This window comes from Solea senegalensis, linkage group LG9 (genome assembly GCF_019176455.1).
Source record: "Solea senegalensis isolate Sse05_10M linkage group LG9, IFAPA_SoseM_1, whole genome shotgun sequence".
Taxonomy (NCBI): Eukaryota; Metazoa; Chordata; class Actinopteri; order Pleuronectiformes; family Soleidae; genus Solea; species Solea senegalensis.
The window spans coordinates 24940591-24957789 of record NC_058029.1 but is presented as its reverse complement, the minus strand read 5'-3'; the positions used below and the strand labels follow the sequence as shown (position 1 = coordinate 24957789).

The following is a 17199-nucleotide window of genomic DNA, read 5'->3' as shown; positions in this document are numbered from 1 at the left end:
ATGAAAACAAGAGTGGTTAACTTAAATCCATAGGAATAGAAATCCATATAAATACCTAAGATAAGGGACTCATTCATTTCAGTTGCCATTTAATGTCATGCTTTGTGGAACAGCTGCTTTTTAAAATTGCCATAAATGATAAACTTTAAAAAGCTCTAGATTTTCCTCTGCCAGGACTTTTCCGTTCGAGGCTGCACAAGAAAAGCTGATAAAGAAAACGAGTGATAGGGTCATGTCAGTCACTTCATCGATACCATGCAGCTGTATTGTGAAAGAATCTTCAGTGTATATTTCATGTAATATGCATTGTGCCGACACAGACGTTTCTCCGTTGTTTTCTCTCCAGTAAGTTGTTTAAAAAGTCGTTCTTTCATCTTGGTACGATGTTTGACTACATCACGCAGGCCTGCAGATCAACTTATAGAACAGTATAAATGAGCAACATGAGTTTGTTTTATTGACTGCCTTCAGCCTCACTTATGTATTAATGCAGTATGAGCTTCTCACCAAGCTCTGAAATTACGAAGCTCTTTATATCAAACTCTGTTGGGACATGTTTGTTTATAGCTGATTATACAATTTAAAGATGTTCCAACAAAATCTGTACTTGGGGCCTCACTCTCAGCAAATGGCTGCTTTGCCTTCCTGGTGCTAATGCCTCTGATACTGTAGGTGGTGAGTTCTGAAGGCAGGGATTTGTTCAGTTTGATAGTAATATTATACACCACCAGTTTTCAAATGTTTTGAGGCCAGGAAACTCTCAATTACCCAAGGACCCTCTCATAAACCCAGATTTCTACTCCTGCATGCCTTAAAACTGTGATGTCAGGTTTCTCTCTCTCTGGTTAATCAGGTGTGAGGTTCACTGTGAAACCTTTAACACAGAAGAGTCATCACACTTCAGAGAAATCACGTCCATCTCCCTGTAAAGTTGTCCAAACAATGAGATTCCATTAGAGAACCATGGACATAAAACTTCTTCTAGGGCAAAACATTAACATTAACATTACAATATTAAAGGTCCAGTATGTAACATTGACAGAAAGGTACATTTATAAGTAAAAGTGTATTACTTTCTACAGCAGAAGCTCTTCTTTAATAACATTCTAACCCTAGAATGCACGCACAGTTTGGGCTCAGAAAATGTCTCAACAGGTAAGTGAAGAGCATGTATGTCCACCACCAAATAATTCTGTATATGTTCTTTCGTTACTAGTTAAAGGTTAAAGGAATGCTGATATCACACATATATGTTATATATACATATATGGAGGTCTACTTACATATATTAACTTGTTTTCATGGTCACATATATGTTAGTTATGGAGGTCTACTTACATATATTAACTTGTTTTCATGGTCACACATATATGTTAGTTATGGAGGTTTACTTACATATATTAACTCCTAGAGCCATGGTCACATATGCGTGGAGTTATGGAGGCCTACTTATTATTAACTTGTTTTCATGGTCACACATATATGTGAGTTATGGAGGTCTACTTACATATATTAACTTGTTTTCATGGTCACATATATGTTAGTTATGGAGGTCTACTTACATATATTAACTTGTTTTCATGGTCACATATATGTTAGTTATGGAGGTCTACTTACATATATTAACTTGTTTTCATGGTCACATATATGTTAGTTATGGAGGTCTACTTACATATATTAACTTGTTTTCACGGTCACATATATATGTTAGTTATGGAGGTCTACTTACATATATTAACTTGTTTTCATGGTCACATATATGTTAGTTATAGAGGTCTACTTACATATATTAACTTGTTTTCACGGTCACACATATATGTGCCCGGACTAGTGCCCGCACCAGGAGGCGCTACGGTGGTGAGAGGAGTGGTGAGGTTTTCTGATGACATCATCAACATACGGAAGTGGCGATCCGCTTCGCAGAGCCCAGGAAAACAATAAAAGCCTATTTTCTCAGCAGTGGCTGAACTGTTTGTTCTGAAACTTTAGGGTTTCATAAACGAGGTCATGACGCAGATACACACACAAACGCAGCGTTAATTGGAGCTTCTGGTCCATGTCGCCTTTAAGCGCCGCAAACAATACCTAAATAAATCCGTACTAGCCGAGAGCAATAGTCTGCCTGAGCTTCATAAAAGAGTATGTAGATGACATTAGCAAGGTGTCAGATATTCACTCTTATCTTATAGATAAAACTCGCCCGTACACGCGAGAAAGTCTATGTGCATACAAGTCTTACAACAAACGTTTTTAGCACACACCATGTTTGCTTGTCAACGCGCTAGCCAGCCGGCAGCTAACTACCAGCTCGCTACGTCCAAGACCACAACATGACTGTAGGCAGCATAGGTTCATATACACATGTGCACTGACACACACTTTTCTGTGAAATCCAGGTGTTTCATCATAATCTAACATATATAATATATAATCTAAAAATGATAACTTAGATGACATGAAGTGAGTCTTCTCTTTTTAACACTTGGAGCCACAGACCATGTCTTTTTTTTGAAAGGGATGAGATCCTGTTGGGATTCTGAAGAACTTGACACCTGTGATGGTTCTACTTTCACAGCCGACTACGCTACAAGTAGACGTCTTATGTGTTGGACTGTTGTTAATGCTACGAGTGACGTAGCTCTTGAAAGGGTCTATACTTGAAGGCCACCACAGTTCCCTGGTGCACTTCTGCGGTCTCACCATTAGATGTCACTAATTCTCAAACACTGGCTCTTTAAAATTCTTTCAGTTTATCCGTTTTTTTCTTTAACTGGAGACCATGGTGACCACAAACCTCTGAATTAAAGAATCTCTGTACTTATTTTAATTGAACTTATTCATGACATAACAAACATTCTCCTGTTGTTTGTTTATATATTATTATATAGATTATATACAGTTTATCCTGCTGGTTAGTCACATTAACTTAGATGTCGGAGGCCAAGCACCAGCTGGTGCTTCTTTACAGGTGCGTGACCTCTGATGAAAACATGATTACAATCGGCGGTGGCTCATGTGTCCACACACGCACACACACACACACACACACAGTGTTCTCCCTAACCTCTGGAGGATTCTTTACTGTGTTGCTTAAAATCCTCTTCACACCTTAATTGTAACCAGTGACTTAATGTCACAAAAGTGGACACACCTGTAAAAACACAGCCCAACAACTTCATTTCTACAACTACAACCTGTGAACTTGTTATTTGAACACGTTTCCTGTGCTCCAGAGATCTCCAACCTTTAAGCAACCACTTAATGCTTAACCACAACTACAATGAGGTTCTCTCTCATTAGGACCAGGTTTTAGTTTCCATGAGGACTCCTGGTCCTGACAAGGTCAGTGTTTATGCCATAAAAGGTCCTCAAGAAGTACACACACACACACACACACACACACACACATGCAGTATTTAACTGCTGTTGAGGTGACCGCCGTGCACGCGCCCGTTGCCTCTCTCTCTCCCTCCTCGAGCGCTCGTTCCTCCGTGCGCGCTCCCGCGCAGAGCCAGGCTTCGGGGAGCTCGGATCGCAGACCAGCGACAGCGGGGGAGAGAGAAAGATGGAGGTGCGGGTCGTGGACAGACTCGCGTGCCTGGCCGCGCTGTGCAGCCTCCTCTGCGTGGACACGGTCCTCGGGAAATACGTGAAAGGCATCGTGAATACCAAAGAGGTGAGCGCTGCTGTGGGTTTTTACCTCTCTCTGTGTCTCTCTCATGAATGAATGAATGTTTCCACTCGCGACAATGACACGGACACAGACTGGTGGCTGGTGATGTGGGAGGAGGAAGAGGAGTGCGCACCCAGCACGCACTTGTCTCCGCAGAGGCTGCGACCGATTCACGGTGAAGTTGTCTCGGGAATGTCCGTGGCTCTCACCTCCGCTCTGCTCTGCCGTGCAGATCCACGCGTGTCATGCGTGGCGTGTATTGCTCCCTCATTACGACCACACGTCCTGGGCTTCAGCAGATCCCACGGGTCCGTGCTCACAGCCCGGGGGACCAGGTTTAAGTGGACTCCACTGACCGTGTGTGGTGTTGTTATACACGGTGTGTGTGTGTGTGTGTGTGTGTGTTCATCATTAAAGGAGCAGTTACAGGTGTGCGCCATTTGGCATCATCTGGCGCACAGAGCTGGATTTGTGGAGGCTGTTGAGGAAACCACCACAGGCTTGGTCTAGTCTAGTTCTGGTTCCATACGTGGATCAGATGAGTGAGTTGAAGTCATCCCTGTGCAGCAGCAGCATCAGCAGCAGCAGCAGCAGCAGCTCCATCACCTGCTGTTCCCCAATTCAACCTCCTGTGGAGTTTGATACTTGCAGGGGCGTTTCAGTGGACTTTGTGGGCCCCTAAGGCAAAGGGGAACCCGGGGTGGTTATTTAGTTTTTTTTAAAGGTCCTCTCATACTCCATTTTCTCTGCTTTACGTCTCAAACTTTATGTCCGTCACTACCCTACATACCATGTGTGTGTTTTGCCGTGGAGTGGATGTCACGCAGACACTTCCTCTAGAGGGCAGTGCTAAGCTGCAGGGCCTTGACAAACATGGCGACCATTGAAGAGGTGATTTGTTTTATTGTGTTTGAATTGAAATAGACAGAAACGCAGGTGGATTTCGCAGCAGTGGAAAATAAGACCACTGAAAAGTCTGGTCACCTTTTCACTTTTTCCTCTACACAGCTCCCCCTACAGTTCCGGAGTACATATTTTTATTTGTCTGCCACTTTATCCTCACTGTTGTAAAAACTCTGGCGCCATGTGCATTTGTTTTCAACGGAGCCGCCGAGCACAAGCCGCGGAGGCGTGTCCATGACGGTCAGCGTCTGTTCTGCATGTTTCTGTGTTTTTCAGTTGCCGCCATTCGAAAAAGTTTACTCTCTCGGGGGGTGTGGCCTCTCGCTCGGTCAGACGGTCGTTTCCTCTTCCTCTCTTAAACGTGTTTTACCGACTCTGCCACGGTGAACGTCTTAAATATCACTGCCTCGACCTTGTGCAGGTGTGTGTGTGCGTGTGTGTGTGTGTGTGTGTGTGTGTGTGTGTGTGTGTGTGTAGTGCCGTGAAGCAATTTGTGTTTGACCCGAGACTTCACAAGACCTGGGGATTCTGAGGACTCCGGGTCTGTGGTTCTGATGTGTTCTGCTATGAGACATTAGGGGGAGTGGAGACAGCCCCCACTGTCCTCACAACATGTCCTCACAACATGTCCTCACAACATGTCCTCACAACATGTAACCATGACAAAGACTCTGAAGCTGCTTGTTGTGTATAGTTGATTTGCAGAGAGGCCATTTTTGAATGCATGTATCTTCTCTGTTGTTTTTCCTGACTGTTGACTCTGCACTGCTCCAACATTTCTGCTGCTGTCGCTCTGTTTAGTCCGTCCTTGTAAGCTCTCCTGCGCAAACACTGGGATCAATAATTCCCGTTCATTATTGTTGTCATGTGAGCATAGGGATAGAAAATTCAGTCCGCCTCACTTTATTCCTGAACTTTCTGAACAAGTGCGTAATTATCCATCGACGTCATTTATTAGAATGAACAAACGAACATTGAGTGCAAACGCAGCACGAGCTGTCACGATAGTGAGTGAGGCGTCATGTGACCTTAGGGGCGATGGAAAAAACGAGCTCCAGCTCGTCCATAAAACAAGAGACCGCGTGCAATCATTGTCCAACACGAGTCAAGGAAAGAGTCGTTAATGGAGACGAACAAAAAGACATAACATACATTCAATTATTACATATACATAATTATTTACTTATACATTTACACACAAAACCTGTACTTTTGAAGATAACTGTCTTATCTTAACCGCAACACAAAGTGAACCATGGGATTTTACAAAACTGAAAATGAAAAACATTTACTTGAATGACCTTTCACTGCCCACCTGCAGTACCGGCATGGTCCACTAGGGGGCTGCGGCCCACATCACAATTGTTAATAAAGCTTGTTATTTTTGTATAGAGTACAAAAAACTGTCTTTAATCTCTAAATAAATATACTAGATTACAATGTAATTAAAATAAAATAAATAATAAAATGATATTTTATTGGGGGAATTTTTACGAGACATTAATATGTCAATCAGTATAAAGAATTTGCAAAAACAGTGCATTTAGAAACACATGAATACATATAGAAATGATTTAAATTCAGGTTGGTGCCCCAGGCATTTTCCTGTATAGTCTGAGCTCAGGTGTAGACAAAAGTAACCTCAATATGACAACACTGACACAAGTCTCAGCTCTGATGCACTTATTTATAGCTGCTGTTGGTGGTGATTCTTCAGGGATTCCTGCAGAAACTGAGCCGACGAGGTCAAAGTCTTTATGTTTCTGGAACCAAACACACCTGACACTCGACGCTGTGAGGTCAGATGTTTTCTGCAGACTCTAACGAGAGCTGAAGACATTGACAAACGACAACAACGACCTGGCGGAGCTTAAAGACATGATTTCCTGACAACAGCAGCAAACCTCCCAGCAACAATTAACTAGGTAATTGACTTGTAAATGGATTACCAATAGCTTTTTTAAATTCTTGGTTTGAATGTTTCTAAACAAAAACAAGTAGTTTAGTCGTGGATTTCACCTTCAATGTCAAAACTCTGAGATTTATTGTTCAGTCATAGGAAACTAGAAATGTCCAAAAATGTTCTTAGAATGAAGTTAATTTTCTCTCATCACAATAAAAATCACTTCACGAGAGATGTGCATTTCTAGCAAAAATGCTTTTCAAATAATTGATGGTTATTATTTACTGAATATTCTGAGAGCTCATGTTCAGCTAATGAGATGCATTCAAATTCCATGACCTCTGTGGGATTTACAGCTGTGTCGCGCAGGTTTAAGATGCATTCAAGAAACCTCACAAATGCCAGCACTTTTCCAAACACACATTAGATCAGTTAACTGCTGCTGTTGCCACCTCGTGATACCACAAATTACATACAGTATTTATTTCAATGCAATCATTGATAAACACTTGTTTTGTCTCTTTTTTATACGTTACAAATAGTCAGCAATTACTGTTTAACCAAGACTATGATCAAATACCTAGAATGTTCTTTATCTGGACAAATGTAAAAGGCAAAGTTCATGTGAGCAGCTTGAAAATGCTGTTTCACTCTGCAATCGACAGTCCTAGTGATTTATTTCCAGGACCTTATTTAGTTCTACTTTTTCTTCACAAAACACAAGTATCCTCCTCTGGATATGTTGTTTTTGTCTGAAAGACATTTACATTTGAGAATCTAAAGTCATTTTGGTTGAAGCATAGATTTCAAATAATCACATTCATACAATGAATCAGGATTATTTTGAACAGTAAATTTCCACATCGTACAATGCAATTATGTTTCAGATGATATAATTCACTCAATTATAAAACATTAAAGAAGTATTGATGCATTCAATTTAGCTTTGAAAACAAAGCGTAAAGAATGATCCATAATGCAATCATCAAATTTACTCAGTCACCATTTTCTTTTATGTACACAAATGGAACATGTTTGAGGAAACTAACGCGTCTATGAAAGTGTTTGATTTATATGTGTGTGTGTGTGTGTGTGTGTGTGTGTGTGTACGACAGAAACAGAGCAGACACACAGAAACGCTGCAGTGATCACTTTTCCTCCAGCTGACTTTGACGGACATTCACTCATTCACAAAGTTCAACAATGTTCTGTCCATTTCTAAGAACTCTCGTTAAAGTGTTAATTAATTAAATAATGTTCATGACGTCAGCGCACGTGAGCGCGGGGCAATACTACGGTGGCCCTGAAGGTCAACTCAATACAGCATTACACCACACAAAACAACACAACTCGACACAAAATAACACAACGCGACACAAAACAACACAACACGACACAAAACAACACAACAATACATAACACACAAAACACAACAACAACAACACAACCGACACAAAATAACAACAGCGACACAAAACAACACACGAACAACGAAAAATAACAACAACACGACACAAAACAACCGCGACACAACACACACACAAAACAACACGACACAACACAACGCCACAAAAACAACATACAAAACAACACGACACAACAACGCGACACAAAACAACACAACGCGACACAAAAAACAACACTGACACAAAACAACACAACATGACACAAAACAACACAAAACAACACAACATACACAAAAAACACAAACAACACGACACAAAACAACAACGCACACAAAACAACACACAACACAAAACAACACAACACAACAACACAACACAACACTAAAAAACACTACATATCAACACGACACAAACAACACAACACTAAAAAAACACACACACACAACACTACACAAAACAACATGAGACTAAACAACACGACACAAAACAACACTACACTAAACAACACGACACAAAATAACACAACGCGACACAAAACAACACGACACAAAAACAACACAACACACAAAACAACACACAAAACAACACAACACTAAAAACACTACACATCACAACACGACACAAAACAACACAACACTAAAAAACACTACACAACACAACACTACACAAAACAACACACACAAAACACTACACTAAACAACACGACACTAAACAACACAACACTAAACAACACAACACTAAACAACACTACACAAAACAACACAACACTAAACAACACTACACTAAACAACACATACCCAAAACAACATGACACCTAAACAACACGACACAAAACAACACTACACTAAACAAGATGACACAAAACAACATTACACTAAACAACCCAACACTAAAAAACACAACACTACACTAAACAACACGACACATAACACACACAAAACAAAACACACAACACAACACAACACTAAACAACACAACACTACACAAAACAACATGACACGAAACAACATGACACAAACAACACTACACTAAACAACACAAACATATGCAAAAACAACACGACACAAAAACACTACTTAAACAGCACAACACAAAACAACACTACACAAAACAATACACTAAACAACACTACACAAAACAACACTACACAAAACAATACGACACAAAACAACAAGACACAAAACAACACTACACTAAACAGCACGTAACGAAACAACACACCACAAAACAACACTACTAAACAAAACAACACACCACAAAACAAAAACAACCACACAAAACAACACTACACAAAACAATAAGATACAAAACAACACGACACAAAACAACGACACAAAACAACCGACACAAAACAACACGACACAAAACACACTACACTAAACAGCACTACACTAAACAACACTACACATTAAACAACACAACATTAAACAACACTACACAAAACAACATGACAAAACAACACGACACAAACAATACGACACAAAACAACATGACACAAAACAACACGACACAAAACAACACGACACAAAACAACACTACACTAAACACCACACTAAACAACACTACGACACTAAACAACACAACATTAAACAACACTACACAAACAACATGCACAAAACAACACTACACAAACAATACGACACAAAACAACACTACACAAACAACACAAAACACACAACAACAACACTACACTAAACACACACAAAACAACACTACACAAAACAATATACAAAACAACACACTAAACAGCACCTACACAAAACAACACTACACTAAACAGCACGACACTAAACAACACTACACGACACTAAACAACACAACATTAAACAACACTACACAAAACAACACGACACAAAACAATTCAATTCAATTCAATTCAATTTTATTTGTATAGCGCCAAATCCTAACATACATTATCTCATGTCTCTGTACATAGACAACATCAAAGAGAGCAGAGAAACACAACAGTTCACACAATGAGCAAACACTAGGCATCAGTGGAGAGAAAAAACTCCCTCTTAACAGAAGAAGAAATCTCTGACAGAACCAGACTCAGAGATGTGCGGTCATCTGCCTCGACCGGTTGGGGAGAAAGGACAAACTGGGGACGGAGGAGAGGAGGGGGACAGAAAGGGGGGAGAGAAAGGACAAAAGGGAGATGAGGTAAAGACAGAAGAGAGAGAGAGACCAGCAGCAGATACACAACAACTGTATCAGGTTACAAGTTTATACAGTCAATGATATCGACTATTAATTATAACATAATAATAATGGTGACGATGAGCGTAGCCTCGGAAACTGGATCTTGATCCTGCAACCTGCATGATGAGAATACAGAGAGAGAGAGGGAAGGAAGGAAAGACACAAACTAGGGAGAGAAAGAGACAAGGTTAATGACATATAAAAAGTCATAATCAAATGCTGAGTGTGAGAGAGTGAATGTGCGTGTACCACAGGAAAATCCCCCAGCAGTTTAGTTCTATAGCAGCAGAACTAAGAGATGGTCCAGGTTTGAACCAGCTCTAATTATAAGCTTTATCAAAAAGGAAAGTTTTAAGTTTAACTTTAAATACAGACAGAGGCTCCGCCTCCCGAACTATCATTGGAATCTGGTTCCACAGGAGAGGAGGAGCCTGGTAACTGAAGGCTCTGCCTCCCATTCTACTCTTACAGACTCTGGGAACCACAAGTAAACCTGTATTTTGTGACCTAAGTGGTCTGTTAGGGTGATAGGGTAAGACTAGGTCTTTCAGGTATGAAGGGGCGTGACCATTAAGTGCTTTGTACGTGAGGAGGAGGATTTTAAATTGAATTCTAAACTGTGGGTGGAGCCAGTGTAGAGAAGCTAACACTGGAGTTATATGGTCTCTCTTTCTAGTTCCTGTCAGAACTCGTGCTGCAGCATTTTGAATGAACTGAAGGATTCTAACAGACAACACTACACAAAACAATACGACACTAAACAACACAACATTAAACAACACGACACTAAACAACAGGAAACAATGATTAACATTTTCCACCAAACAACTCATGGAATGATCCAGAAAATAATCATTATTATTATTATTATATATCACATGATTATGAAAGCAATCATTAGTCTCAGTGTTCTGTGTTGACCTTCAGGGCCACCGTACAATGCAGACATCTGAAATATTATATTTGAATGAAATTTACAATGACTTTTATAAAGATTCAAGAGATAATTTTAATGCCATTTAGTTTTGATTTTACACCGTTTTCTCAGGTCATGTGATCACCTCGTTGTGTGTCCTGTCATGTGACTCAAAGAGCAGAATCAGACAGTGGAGCTTGAATCCTGCTTTTAAACTGAGAGATTGAAGTCACCAGATGACGATGAGGGATCAGAATAGATAAACTGAAAAAGAAGCACTCATCCATCCACCATCCATCCATCCATCCATCCATCATGGCGGCTGCGATGCCCTTGAATACAGTGTAAAAGCTGCTCCAGTGGAGCTGTTCACTTGTGGGCAGTCTTCTTGATGTTAGCATCTACCCGTCTCGTCTTCTATCAACAGTTCTATCAACAGTTCAACTTCCACTGTCAACATTTATTTTAAGGTTGTAAATGAAAGAATTCACATAAATCAAGTCAAATTGGGCTGCTTTGATGTTGTTACTCTGCTGTTTATGTTTAATGCATTTTTGATTTCTTTGGTCAATAAAATGTCAAAATGTTGAAAAATGTTGATTACATTTTCACAATGATGTCTCTAACATGTTTTTTGTTTTTTTACAAATGAAAAGAAGTTAATTTAGGGGAAATTAAACCTGCTCTCTTGAAAAATGTGTGATTTTTCTCTTCTAACTCTCTATTTGGGCAGAATATCAGGCAACACTGGGCTTGACACATTGATATTGCTTGTGTGTTTGTACTTGTTACCTTTTGAGGACCTTTTCTGGCATTTAAACACTGACTCCGTCAGGAGCAGTAGTTGTTATGGACACCAAAACCTGGTCCTAATGAGGCAGAACCTCATTTCTGAGGAACTGGGTGCAAATGACGAGGACTGCGATTTGAATTGTGGTCATGTTAGTGTTGGGCATTAACTGGTTGTGGTTATGGTTGGAGATAAGGTTTTGGTAAAGCTGTCCAAATGAAGCTTTGTAAACCTGTGTGTGTGTGTGTTTCAGGTATTACACATGTTGTGGGGACCTAAATTTGTCACATAATCAGGACTTGTCTTCCTTATGGGGATTTCATAATGTAATGTTAAAGTGAAACGTGTTTAGGTTAAGGTTATGGTTAGACTAGTAATAGTTATGGTTAAGTCTCCAGGAAATGATTGAAAGTCAATGTGATGTCCTTTGAAGTCATGGAAACCAGACTGTGTGTCATGTAATGTGTGAGTGTGTGTCCAGTGCATCTTGCCCCAAGGTCACCTATTCACTCCACATCTCATCTCCTGCAGATTCACTCTCCCACACACACGGACACACTCACACACACACTCACTCACACACTCACACACACCTGGAACCCGTCCATAGCGCTCATTCATCCATCTGTCAGTGACTGTCCCTTCACTTTCCTGTGAGTGCTCAGACACAGACATGTGACAATGTGTCCTGATCAAAATAAAATCCCTCGTAATCAGTCGATGGCGGTGAACGTGTCCATCCTACTATTGAAAATCAGGGCTGTCGTGTTGAAAGAGTTTCCCCTGTGGCTTACTATGGCGACGAAGCAGCGTAACGTTATAATATGCAGTGTCGCTGTCCGTCACACTCCCACTCACTCCACTTCTCTAAAAGGAGCCGCACCAGCAGCAGCTGCCAGCGTTTCACTCAGAATAAAGGGAGGGAGAAGCCAGATGTCATCTCATGTGGTCATAGGACTCATCCACCATGTATTTTAATTCCAAGTCTCAACCAGGCTTTTAGGTAGGATCTTTTTAGTGGGTGTCCATTTTTACACCTTCACATGATGCGGTGTATCGCGAGTATTGTGGGGAGTCCGGGGGCAACTTGTTGAAACTCTATTTCCTGCATTTTGAGGTGCAAATTTTGTGGAAAACAACCAAGTTTTTGTCTTTGTTGCAACATTATTTGTATTATTCGGGGGAGGCACATGTATGTGTGTGTGGCAGGGGGGCAGTTATTGCCACCAAAGAAGCCAAAAAACTCAGACGTCAGATCTTCCACCAGTAACAGCGCCCATCCACGCCACATCACAGAAAATCCACCACTGTAATGCGAGATGTGAGCACAATTATGTGAGATTTCATTGGAAAAAAAAACATGGCGGCAGCAAAGCGATTGCTTGGAAGGCTTGAATTGGTGAACAGGGAGGAAAAAATAGGGCGTCTTTAGGGCGTCCTGCCCAAAAGTAGGGCGTCTAATTTCTTATTATTTTCAGTACAGGGCTCTCAGGACGCCCTGGTAGCGTTTTCATGCTGAAAATCTGAACATCATTCTTTTATACGGAGTGAGACATCTCACTTTCTACCTGTCTCTTGCTGGGAGCCGCACATGCAGTGAACAGCAGCAGAGCGACGTGGCTGCTGCTCATCTGACACACACTCATTGCTGCATTTAAACATGCCTTTCATTTATTTGGCAAAAAAGGTTAACAACTGTCAGATCACAAAAGAATAGCTTTTCTTCTCACTGAAAAACAGTCAACACTGAAAGATAAACACCCCCATTGTGAATAATCTTTGCAATGCTGACAGATTAATAAATATGAATAATCTTGAGTTGCAGCCGTATTGCAGAGCTGTAAGTTGACGAGTTTACCAGAGAGAAACAAAGGCCATGTCATCCAGTGACAACGGTTCAGTCTCAGCCGTGTTTACATCGGGTCATCAGTGGCTCACGGTGTTTGTGCAGATGCTGATTAAACGTCCCATTGTTGGGAGGTCGTGCTGCTCAAGTCCTGAGGTCGGAAGAAGGTCACTGGTTTGAGTGCAGCTGGGAAAAAAGTGACCAGGGAAAGAAATAATAATAAAAAAGTAAATAATAGTGTCCCCTCATCGTTAAACAGCCAGGAGCACAGAAGAGAGGAGCAGAGAAAAGCAGTAAATCCACTCTGTGTGTCTCCAGTGTCGGGGAGTTTGTCGTAGCACAAGGACGGCGAACGTTTATTACAGACACAGTCCTCTGCCGACCTCTGAGCTTGTTCTGTGTGTGTTGTTGCTTAGTAACATAGACACAGTTTACACTCTCTGGCTCTCTCTATATATATATCTATATATAGATATATATCTATATATAGATATTTAAAAAAAGATCTATGTCATTTAATTTAATGCAATACATTTCATAAATTTTCTTTCTAAAGTTAAGTTTACTGTCACATTCCCATCAGCAATGAAAGGGTTATCCAATCAGAATCGTCCGTCTCTATTAGCTGGCTCATTAATTGGTTAGAATGTCTGGAATCCCGGAGAAGGCCAAGAGAGTGATGGGCAAATTGACCAATCACCGTTTGATTTAAAGTGGGCGGGCCAAAAACAAAAGATCCTTGGCCTACGTGAAGAATGAAAGACCGAACATTATTATTAGTTGGAGACGTGCACACAGCGCACAGGAAGCTGCACTTTGACTTCCGCAGGCTCATGATTGAACTGACAGTCATGTAGAAACTTTGGCAAACACGGAGCCATCAGACCTGCTGCACTTTGTGACACTCGGCTCTGAAGCGAATCAAGACCCACGCCAGAACCAGTACTGGACCGGATCGCCTGGGAGCTTTGGTACTGATGTCCATAGAGAAAGGACTTCTTTTGGAGCTCAAGTCAAAGGATTGTTGTAGTTTGAGGAGGATTTCTTTCTTAATGTGTGTATGGTTTGTTGTGCGGTGTGATTTCATAGCGCTGTCCATGGTGATGAAATGAGCCTCATTTGATATTTCCAGATTTTGGCTTTGTTTGCTCTGAGTATGTTTATTTTATTTGAAGCCTAAATGGTCTCCAGTTTTATGAAGTTGATGTTGAGAATGTAACTTGTTGGTTTTTTCCCGCGATTATTTATTTTCTCTGCAATAACGGCTGAGGTGAAGGTCCAGCTGTAGTGCTCATGGATCGCCACTGTGTGTGTGTGTGGTGATCTGTGATTACTCAGAGGTTGTTATTAAACCATGATGACACAAACTTACATGACAACTAGTAGAATGTGTTTATAACTTGGATTAAAACATGAAGTCATATCAAAGACGTTTGTAAATGTTGTGATTAGACTTTTAAAGTCAAAGTTCAGTTCAGTGTGACTCATTGTTACCTCACAGCACAATCACAATATCAACTACTCGTTGTATAATGCAACAATGTAAACATTCAGCTCTAAAGTGGATTTATTTACTTTGCGTACATGCTGTGACTTGTCTTTGTTTCTGTAAAGCACATGGAGTGATCATGTGCTATTCAAATAAATGAGCCTCTCCTCAGAGATATGAATTCTCCAACATATTTGAGTTTTAATTTAGATTTAAGATAGAACTCATCGCTCGCTCACTGCATTGTTTTGATCTGAAATTTCAACTTAAAAACCCCCTGATACATTTCAAAGCCGTAGTTTTGATCATTGTTAACGTCTAAAAGAAAAATAGTTTTTTTTTTTACAAACTTGACTGCAGTTTAATTCAATGAGAGAAAAGTCAGCTGATAATTGAAAATGTACATTAAGGTTGAAACAATTACTTAATTACTTAACTGATCTGCAACTCTTTTGGTAATCGATTCATCTGCTCGAGTGTTTTTTAAAGAATCTTAAACAAACTTTTGGATTTTTTCAGCTTCTTAAATGAATATTTTCAGTTTCTTTGCTCCATGTAAACAAAGAAATCATTTCTACTTTTGACAAACACTGATCAGTATTTGCTTATTTCTCAACGTTTTATAGACCAAACAATTACTCGATTCACTCGATTGTTAGTTATATACATACACTTTAAGTTTAACCCTAACACACAGAGAAGTTATTAACCAGGTTAGAGGAGACAGAAACGTTGTCATCAAAGTTCATTTAAAGAAATAAAATCAGCTGTTACCACTTTCATGTCATGATGCTAATATTAAAGACTTCATCATCAGCGTCTGATTGTCGGCAGGTTAAAGAGTCTCTGGACATAATGAAATTTTCTGTATTAGACCTTGAACACTCTTTAAACTTTCTGTCCTGAAATTAAATGAAAATTAAGAAATGCCCTTGAAAGTCCTTTTAAAAAAAAAAAATCTAATTTAAGAATGAAGCTCCCGTATTCATCAGCAGGCTCAAGGTCTCTGGTCCTGTATGAACTCAGCCTGAGGGGAAAAACACTGATGAAACTCCAACAGCAGATTTGAAATGAAATTACTCGTGAGGAGTTGGAGAATGAACTGGATCGTTTTTGAATTGTTAATGTGGTTGTGTGAGGTGCTGACACTAAGCCACGCCTCCAGCCCAGAGAACCACTGTCACCACCCGATTAGTTCTGTGCATGTGCAGAACTAAGTGTGACCATGGCAGCGATTTTAGACACAGACAAGATGATGTTATGTGACGTTTTTAGTCGTTATTCTGATGAGATAAATACACATTTCCATGCTCTTTCATTTTAGTTATGAAACACAGCTTTAGTTACTTCTGAATTTAAACATAAGGTCTATAGCAATCCAGACTTGTATTATTTTCCTTACATCTCTTTTTAATGAGGACTTTGGTTAGATAACATGTGTGTGTGCAGGCATTTCTACAGGCTTTAATGTGTATGTAGAACGTGTGTTTGTATAATAAGTCTGTGTGTGTGTGTGTGTGTCCATGTGGATCACCCAGAGGGACACTGTGTGTGTGTGTGTGCTGGTGCGTGAGTGTGTTTATGCGCCGCAGCGTTGTGAAACCCTGACTAATGAATCATTGAGAAGCCCGGCAGTCCAGTGGTGACTTGACTAGCTGATCGGTAATGAATTGTTAATGAGGCTTAGCAAGCAAATAGTGATCTGGGAGAGAGAGAGAGAGAGAGAGGAAAAAAGAAGGAATGTGTTGAGAAGAAAGGATGGAAGCTCTGACGGAGGGAGAGAGAGACAAAGCAAGCAAGAAAAGAAAAAAGACACTGAGACGCTAAATTGACCATATACTGGATGAAAGCATAGCACTTGATTAATGTGCATGTACGAGTGCACACGCACACGCACACACACACACACACACAGACACACACACAGACACACACACCCCCTTTGGGAGGTGGCAGAGTGACTCTGCATCACAATGCAGTGGCCATGGGGAAATGAGAGGACTAAAAGGGAATTAAGGTAGACACCTAATCCACTGTTGGTGTTCTCTTGGGCTTTTTTCTGCACACACAC

At 40.4% G+C, this 17199-nt stretch overlaps 1 protein-coding gene across 1 annotated transcript in view; it reads left to right on the top strand.

The window, feature by feature from the left end:
* Positions 1-3549: 3549 nt before the first annotated feature.
* tmem145 (transmembrane protein 145) overlaps positions 3550-17199 on the top strand; it is an 83737-nt gene continuing 70087 nt past the window's right edge. The window contains 1 exon segment of the mRNA XM_044034829.1: positions 3550-3676. Coding sequence (XP_043890764.1) covers positions 3566-3676 — 111 coding nt within the window. The 5' untranslated portion in view covers positions 3550-3565.